The sequence below is a fragment of the Mesitornis unicolor genome, unplaced genomic scaffold (assembly GCF_000695765.1).
Source record: "Mesitornis unicolor isolate BGI_N332 unplaced genomic scaffold, ASM69576v1 scaffold49853, whole genome shotgun sequence".
Taxonomy (NCBI): Eukaryota; Metazoa; Chordata; class Aves; order Mesitornithiformes; family Mesitornithidae; genus Mesitornis; species Mesitornis unicolor.
The window spans coordinates 1-9,569 of record NW_010173551.1 but is presented as its reverse complement, the minus strand read 5'-3'; the positions used below and the strand labels follow the sequence as shown (position 1 = coordinate 9,569).

Sequence of the window (9,569 nt, the reverse complement as noted above, 5' to 3'; positions counted from 1 at the left end):
ATCCCATGTTTTCACAGCGTGGGTTGCTGTAACTGGTGAGGTGTGCCCCTGGCCAGCTCTATGTGTCTTGGTATGGGAAAAGTATGGGGTGCAGGACAAGGGTAGGTGGTAAAGAGGGAGGGACAGAGGGAGGGAAAGGAACCAAGACGATACGGAGCTCAGTCTGCAGAGAGAACTGGCAGAACAAGAAGGAAGATCAACTTTTACAACCTCCAATACTTTCTTCTTGATAGAGACAAGCTGATCAATCTGAAATGCTGACAGTAAGTCAGGGTTTTGTAGTTCTGATAATTTTTTTGATAATTGTTGAGTTTTTCAAACTGCAAAAGGCACGCAAGCAACTCCCTCCTGGACCAACTCCTCTCCCATTGCTCGGAAACTTGATGCACACCTACTTCCAGTTTCATCGGGATCTTCTGATGGAGGTATTTAATTTAAGATACTCTTAATGGCTTAATTTTAGTCACAGTTTAAACAAAACTGATATGTTAATAGCAAAGTAAAGTTTTTAAGTCTTAGAAAGTTACAGTCAAGGTATGGACTTATAAAGATCAACTTGATTACTACATTCAGCTCACCTTGTCATCCTCACAAGAAACTTAGTGTCATTAAGAATCAAATAAACTTGAGGACAGGGTTTCTGACTTGTTATTAAAGTTGGAGAATACCAAAAATCACAAAGATGATTCTCCATTGCTGATAAGTCTGTATATGTTACTTTTTAAAATTCCGAGGCACTGGCATTGTCTAATTTGATCATGAATGATACGGTGCATGTGTGTGTATGCTTGTAATATGGAAAGGGCATACACACCCCATCTTCCAACATCTCCTTAAAGCTATTTCTTTGGCACTTGGTTTTAGAGGCAGCTGCTCCTCCCCAGGTCATCTCAGCCTCTCGCTGTACCCTGGAGTAATTTTAATGGTCTGCAGACTTTGCTAATTCAGATCTATTACAGCGATGCTGTAACAGGGAGAGGAAAGCCAGTATCCAAAGAATTATAAGGAAAAGCAAGTGAGTAGTGCGATCAATTGGATGTAACTCTGGTGTATGATGTTTCACCTGTTCTTTTCTGGCACCTTTCCCACTTACAGCTGGCAAAAACTCACGGTAACATCTATACTTTGTGGTATGGGTCGATGCCATTGGTCATACTGAATGGATACCAAGCAGTGAAGGATGGCATGACTACACACCCTGAAGACGTTTCTGGGAGGAAGATAACTCCTTTCCTCAAAGAAATGGCCAAAGGAAAAGGTGTGCACAGCAATGTTGACCTGGCAAACTACTCCTCCTTGTTAGACAGTTAAGAATGCTCTTCCATCAGATAATGTCCAAGTCCTCCATTAGCTCTTGAGAATAACTTACCATTTGTCGTGATGCCTTTTGTACTTTTGTGCCTTTTCCCAAGCCAGGGAAACACTCCAAATCAGGTTGTTTCTAGGTGACTTTTTTGCTGTGTTCAAGATGTAAGTGATCCCGGCTCAGCAGTCTTGCCCTCCTCACAGAATAATCCAATTTGCTGAACATGCATGAAGGCAAAGCTTGTTTATATGCTTGGTAACTATATCATAGTTGCCAAACACCTTCCCTCATGAGCAAGAGACCTATAACACCTTCCCTCAGAAGGCTCATTGCTGTGTTTGCAGTCACTCTTAAACGTTTGGCAAATACCCTTTGACTCTGAGAGTGCCTCTCACACACAAAACACCACTTCTCCTTAGTGTATTTTAGCAGTTTGCAGTCTTTGATTTTCCTCCCCTGCATTTGCTATATCAAAGCAAACACAGATGGTTTAAAGCGAGGTAAAGCATCACCATCACAGCAGCAGTTTGAGGCTCTTCAGGTAACCACAGTGGAGTGGTCTCCCTTCCACAGGGGAGAAACAGGGCCTGAACGTCACTTTTCCTTCACCCTCATCACCTCAATCTATAAGCATCACATTAACTGATCTGTATCTCCCTAAACATACCCAGTCTCTGTACACCACTCTGGAGAAATCTTATTTCTGTCTTGAGCATGATCACTTGAGTATGACTAAAGCAGATAATTTAAAAAGGCATCTTAAGGTTTTGTTTTGTTTTGTTTTTTAAGACATCAAGAAATGGAGCAGTCAGCAAATCCTTAAATTGCTCTTTTCAAAGATTAATTACAAACAATATTAGGAACATGTGATCTACTTATAGTTTGGGTATGTTTGGCTACAATTCTGGTTACCGATAATTTCTCCTAAAGTATCATGAATTCCCTGGTTTACTCCATAATTTCATAATATATTTTTAAATTAATCATTTATGTCTATGGCAAATATTAATATGCCAAGGAACACCCTCAGGTATTATACTGGCAAGTGGCCACTCCTGGAAGCAGCAGAGACGCTTTGGTATAATGACTCTACGCAAACTGGGAATGGGCAAAAAAGTCCTGGAGCATCGAGTGCAAGATGAGGCCTCTCACCTGGTGGAGCTCTTTGTAAATCTGAAAGGTATTTATCTGCTAAGAAATCTGACACTTTTCAGTCCTGGAGGCATATCTGCAGTATGCTACCCCTTTCTAGGCTTGGGGTAGGTCCAGAGTGGCGTATCCAAACTTAGCGAAGCCCAAAGAGCAGATAGAGCGTAGTATCACAAGTGGGCATTTCTTTCTTACATAAACATAATGAAGTTGGGAACTTCTGAAACTCCACCTCCATGGGCTTGTTCAATCATTTGATATGGTTGTACAACGATACGATGTCACTGAACTGCACAGCCAAGCCATTCTCACACTGCCTACAACAGGTAACTAAAGAGTACTGCAGAGCTCAGTCATTTCTCTGAATCCCTGGATTTCGATGACATTGGGTGCCATGAGGTAAAGTGGATATTTTAGTGCCTGTCTGGCTAAGTAACTATTGGAAAGAGAATCAAAGAAAGTAGGAGGTGGGAGGGGACTTCAGTGAATTATCAGGTTCATCCTAGAGTCAAAGCCAGGATATTTTCTATCCAAATTCTTTTTGATCGATGTCCATCTCGTAACTTAAAAAAAAAATCAGAGATAGGATGATCTGTTCATAGCTGAGACTCCAATGATTTTATGTATACTTTGCAGTTCCTATCCACCTTTTCTGCTTCTTGAACCTTCCCAAATTCCTTCAGTCTTTTCTCTTAAGTAGTATTTTACATTTCTGAACACGTCTGTCACTGTCTTCTCTTAGCTCATCTCCACTGGTATTTCTTCCTTCTCAAATTCTGATTCGTCTTATTCCACACAGCTGAGGACAGCAGCTTTAGTACGATATCCTCTAATGGATCTTAGTTGTACAATGTTATTTCACAGGAAGGGCTATGAGATTGTTTTAGAGCTGTAAGAAAACAGTTTAACAGTGTCCCTTGCTGTAAGACTATGTTTTATTTTCATGAATACACACGTTAATGCCACGTATTTGTTCCCATTCATGACCCAGCTGGGTAAACAGAACATTTTCTGTAATCTCTAACACCATCTTGTCCTATCTGTATAAAGAACACCTGAAGAAACCATTGAGAGTGAGTACCACTTACTGTGTTTGCAGGAAGACCGGTGGATCCTTCTTTCCCTCTTTTCCATTCTATCTCAAATGTAATTTGTGCTCTGGTTTTTGGATATCACTTCTCTGATGAGGACAAAACCTTTCATGAGCTGATCAGTGCCACAGAGAACATATTCAGATTTGTAGGCAGCTTTGTTTATCGGGTGAGTAAATAATACATTGATTTTTTTTTTCTGAAATAGGTAGAAAATGAAAGTGCAGATACAAAAATGTGACTTTATTAAATACAGAGCAACTGGCAAATGCAATCTGGGATTGAAGAGGTGTCCTTAGAGATCTTATTGCTGCCCCCTTGGTTTTTAGGCCATTTTTAAGAACTCTCTTGTTTCTTTGCAAGTTTAGGGGATGACTGTGTTGGCTCCTGGGTTTAAGTCTTTCAGCATTTCTGAGACTGCTCACAGAAACTTTTAAACTTAATCTGAGACTGGAGTTTGTAATAATTTTGAACTCTGCAGTGCTGCTCCTCCCACCTCCATTTACTTCTCCAAAAATGTGTATCATTGAATTTGTTGTTCTGTTTTTTTCTACTCTGCAAATTCAATGCTGACCATTTTCAATTATTTCCTCCCTCACAAATAATAAAATACTCATTATGAATCTTTCCATTACAGAATCTTAGAGTCTTTCCAGCACTATTTTCCCTTTAGAGCCAGAGAAAAGTTAAAGTAGATTCTGGTGTGTACTAAACTGTAGGACATATTCTGGGGTTTTGGACACCTTATGTTGTGAGTATGGAGCGAAACAAATGTAGAGAAGTGTTAATGTGATGACCTACCAACTACCAGCTGAAATTAGAGACTTCACTTGTTAGGTCTGAAAGAACAAAGAGAGGAGACAGAAATGCTGTTTGCTTGCCAGGGAGGAATGGCAGATATTGCAAAGGGAGAACTATCTGAGATAGAGGACAATACTTTGAGCTGACAAACATGTGTAAATACACTCAGCAGACTGAAGTTGTAATATTTCTAACCATCAGAGCAATTATTGGTCCTTGTCCACAAGGACTCTACTGGGGAAAATTAAATTAGCTCTTAAGAGTGATACCCAGTCTACACTTCCCTTCTGTGAGCTCCACTAATTCCAGCAGTTACCTGAGGCTGCAGACTTATTAATTTTAGTAGCCACACAGTATCCAGAAAGGATGTCCTTACATTTTGAGTGGGTGGGAGTTACGGTCTCCTGTGGTGCAGAAGTAAGGTCTTGTAGTGATCTACATTAGCCAGGTAAACTTACTGGCACGAGCAGAGTGTTGTCAGTACTGCCTTGTCCCCAGAAGTGTGTCAAGATTACTAGTGAAGTTTTCTCACATGATGGCAAAAATCTACTCAAAGCAATGGTAATTTATTTATTCCACTGTCAGCATTTCCAGACAGGACAATTCAGCCTTCTGGCATTTCTAAAAGCAGCTTTGTTACTGACAGATAATTCACACTACCTCTTGTATGTCACTCCCGCAGCTGTATGAAATCCTCCCTTGGTTGATACACCATCTCCCTGGGCCTCACAGGAAAGCCTTATCTTGCTATGATGTCCTGAGTTCTTTTGCAAGGAAGGAGATCAGAAGACACATAGAGAGAGGGCTACCAGATGAACCACAGGACTTCATTGACTTCTACCTGGCTGAGATGGAGAAAGTAAGTGGTGGCTCTGTCTGATCACACATCTATGGAGTGTAAGGCCAAATAGACCATTAAATCATCCAGTCCGATCCCTTTTATCATAGTTTCTTACATCTCATAGGCTTCTTAAAGTGAATATGGTAGCTTGGGACTTACTAACTCATGTCTCCCAAAGTATCTTAGGGTGTGAACTCATGAGCTATCATCTACTTTCCATAAATATCCATGTGGATACCTCAGTCCTGTAGTAATTATGAGACAGTTTATGCCTGTAGGTTACATAACTTTTACTCGCCTCCTACAGAAGAGTACCTCATGTTTATCACAGGATTAATTACACTTGCATAGATAACCACCCTGAAATAGCTGACGTGCTTCTTTGGGTTTCAGTGTGCGTCCTTGCATAGGCTGTCCCTGTGCCGCACAACAGTGTGGTTCCTCACGTGGAAGAGAGCAGTCCTTTCTTCCCCCGGCCCAGTCCCTTTCAGCAGTAACAACTTCCTACTTGATAATTTCACCAGCCCTGGAATAGGTATTTTATGCATGACACCCATCAGCTTTCTTGGCAGATGGATGCTGTCATCAGTAGGTCCTAAATGGGATACATTCGGGGGTCCCAAGCCTGTTCTCCCTCTGTAATGTCTAATTTCCCCACAGCTGGGACATGGTTGGCTTGGCACCTACATTCAAATGGAAGGGCAATGCCATAATAAGCTGTTAAACTTTTTCTCTACCCAGGCTATTATTTTCCATAGCAGGAAGCAATTAATGAGCCAGAGAAGCTCTGCTAAGAGCACCAGAATTTCTTCTTCAAATGTTGTCATTTTGAGATACTTCCTGGAGCTAAATTATTACATTTAATTAATTTAATTAATTAATTAAAAACAATAATTCAACTTTTTATCATCATTTACAGTCTAAAGATGAGGTCACACCCAAGTATGATGAAGAAAATTTGGTACATGTTATAAATGATCTTTTCCTCGGTGGATCAGAGACCACAAGCACAACATTGTACTGGGCACTGCTTTATATGGTAGTGAATCCAGACATCCAAGGTGAGAGGGATTCTTGCTGTGAAATACTGTGGGTACTACAATCATTAATGACGGGTGAATAAAATGAGTTGCAGGCACAAAAGCCGCAAGTTGAGCCTGGCTCTCGCTCTCTGAAAACACAAAGAAAACAGTAGCAGAGGAAAATATCGGAGGCCTATCCTATGGCCTGGCCAAACCAGGTGGCTGAAGGCACACGTGGTAGAGACAGAAGTTATCTCTTTGCATTAACATGTCAGTGGGGTGTTCTGTGTGCAGACTTTGCAGGCTGACTGACACAAGCAGCAACAGAGATCAGAGCTCTGATACGAGTCCTGTCTGCACCAGACATCATCCAGGTATGAGGAGCTGCCACACAGTCAGTCCGTGCTCTCTTCCTTTTTGGCACAACACTCCTTGCTGAGCACACCAGTGCTGCCAGCAACACACTGGATCCCTCACTGGACGAAACAACTGGGCAGATCTTGGCAGGCTGTAAAGGTCTTCAGGTTGCCCTAAGGAAGGCCCATGATTCCTGGTAGAGACGGCTGCCTCTTTCTCTGTCTTTCTTGTCAGGAAACATGTAGAGAGATGCAAGATAATTTGCACAGCGCAGATCCATACACTTCCCTGAAGAATGCAGTGACTCTTTTCGGACTTTGCTGAAGCAAAAGCACAAGGCTAGGCAATGGGCATCCGTGAAATATGAGTTACTCAGAGGTGGCCTCCAGGTTTCAGTAGAGCATATTCTGTGTGTAAACAGCTGATGCTTAGCATCTAGTCTTTAAATAACCAGCAATGTTTGCTGCAGTTTGTTCACAAATCAGCACACAAACCTCAGGAGAAAGCAAAGCATGAATGTGGAGCATCTGCAAGGGATGGAAAGACTGTAGAAAGAAAAGTTTAAGGGGAGGATTCCGGCTGCGTGATACACAGAGGTGGTGTTTACAGGCATGAACTGCTGGCGGCACACACAAACTGGCCCTGTCCCAGTTAATATTGCAGAAGAGGTTGCTTATCTGATTGACACCAATTCCAGTAATGCCTTTGTAGATCCAGACTGAGCTTCCTCATCCACATCTACGGCAGGAAGAGAAAGGATATGGCCAGGGTTTAAGGATAATTTGGGTACTCATGGGACTGGTGGCTCTTCCATGTGCTGTGCATAAACACTGAAAGCAAAGGGAGATACCTGAATTCCTGGATCCTCAGCAGGAGGCTGAAAAGACCGTGTCATTGAGTGCATATTTGCATCCAAGTTTTTAGACTGATTCAGGTGTTGTTTGTTCATACAGCACATTGCCATACTTGGATAAACTCTTCTCAACTCATCCCTTGCATGGGGAGTTAATATCAGAGGCATTTATGTCAATTTTGCAAGTAAGATTTAGATTTTGAGATAAAGAAAATTAAGCAATCCCTAAATACCTTCAAAATCTGGAGCTGAGTGAACCGCCCAACATCCACCAAGCATTCTGTAAGATAAATGTCAGAGCTGGAGTGAGTAGAGTGTAGTCTTTGCTTAGGATTCTGGGCCACTCTGCTGGGGGTTTTTTCTGTTTATTTTTATTTTCATATATTAAACTTAAACATTAAATCATATTAAATCACAGGTTACAGACTTTATGCTCTATGTTGAAATAATACCTTTTCCTGTTGCTCTAAGAAAAGAGACCAGTTTAAATATTTTATGAATTTTTCCCATCTGAATGGTGACTATTTCTCCACAGAGAAAGTGCAGAAGGAGCTGGATGCTGTTTTGGGTCCTTCCAAGTTAATTTGCTATGAGGATCGGAGAAAACTGCCCTATACCAATGCTGTGGTTCATGAGATCCAACGCTTCAGCAACATTCTCTTTGTAGGTCTGCCCAGAGTATCTGTGAGGGACACGACATTGTTGGGATACCCCATCAAAAAGGTACAGACACATTAGCAGTCTCCTTTCTTCAGCAGAGAGACACGTAGCTTTTATTCCAGTTTTGTCACCCATCTTCCACCCATAAACTATTCTCCATAAAACCCAGGAACATGGTTACCATTTGTGGCTCCAGGAATTTATTGCAAGAGAGATGGGAGAGGCCAGCACCGTTACTGGCATTTGGGATTGGCCTCACCTAACGCATTTTGTGGTGAAGGTTTCTCTCTGTTCTGTCTGCTTCTGACAGCCAGGCAGCTGAGGCACATGAACGGCTCTGCTGGGAGCAACCAGTAAAGAAAAAGCCTGAAGTACTACTGCTAAAAGGGCTGAGAGGTTGTTGTCAGTGAAGTATGGCAGTTATTTCTGGATGGATTTCTCTCTCTCTTAAGCCTGAGAGGTTTCCAATGCTGGGACCTGAATATCAACAAAAGAGTCCTACTAGAAGTGTTAAGACTAATAGTGATCACAGTGCAGTTGGGCTAATGTCACTAATGCTGTTGATACCCACTGACATAGATGCAGGACTGAGAACTGATAATTTCCAACTATGAAAATGACCATACACTCCAATTTTCTAGGAAAATGGTCTTCTAACCACATCATACCTGCTCATTACAAAGAAATGGCAACAAGCAGCAGTCTTATCCATCAGGCAGAAACTGATGGGTGAGGGACTGGTAGACAAATCTGAATCAAAAGTTTCTTCCTTGCAGGACACCATCATTGTCCCAAATATAGGATCTGTTCTGTACGACCCTGAGCAATGGGAGACACCTCGACAGTTCAACCCTGGCCATTTCCTGGATAAAGAAGGAAACTTTGTACCTCGAGAAGCCTTCTTACCATTCTCAGCAGGTAAATGCACTGGCAGTTTGAACCAACCCAACAGATACAGAAGAATACAGAAGTGTGAGACTGGTATTTCTTCAGATTAGATCTTATATCTCTGCTGTTTGCTGCTTTTGAAGAATGGCACTGGCTTGTACCTGCCAGGGGTGACACTTCTGTGTCAGACCCCACACTGTTCTTAGGACACTGCAGCGGGAATCCCACTTCTTTTTTGAACCTCCTGAGCTTATTGCATGCATCCACAAGTTTTGTCCATAGTATTCTTTAGATGTTTTTTTCTTCAAAAGCAGTATGTCTTGTGTGTACTGGAGTTACTTTCAATCCCTTTTAAAGGAACAATCTGAAAGAAAAGCAGAATGCATCCTGGTAAACAAAGCATGAAGTTCTTGCTTACAGAACTGAAGATCCAGTTGCAAAAGAAGGAAATAAAATAACAGTGCACAGTTAGAGATCACACTTAGCAGTAAAGTCCCCGCTCTGTTACAGTTTTTGGTTTAGATTCTCTGTTGAAATAGCAGATGAGTCACTTAGATGTCACACAGAATCACCCGGTTGGAAAAGACCTCTGAGATCATCA

General features: G+C 41.7%; 1 protein-coding gene across 1 annotated transcript; it reads left to right on the top strand.

Annotated features, from left to right (window-relative positions):
* Positions 1-254: 254 nt before the first annotated feature.
* On the top strand, positions 255-8,998 carry LOC104533368 (cytochrome P450 2J6-like; the record flags this gene model as incomplete). The annotated part of the gene is made up of 8 exons (XM_010180759.1): positions 255-425; positions 1,096-1,258; positions 2,337-2,486; positions 3,555-3,715; positions 5,030-5,206; positions 6,108-6,249; positions 7,956-8,143; positions 8,857-8,998. Coding segments are annotated over exons 1-8 (1,294 nt in total), but the record flags the coding sequence as incomplete, so codon positions are not given.
* Positions 8,999-9,569: the final 571 nt, after the last annotated feature.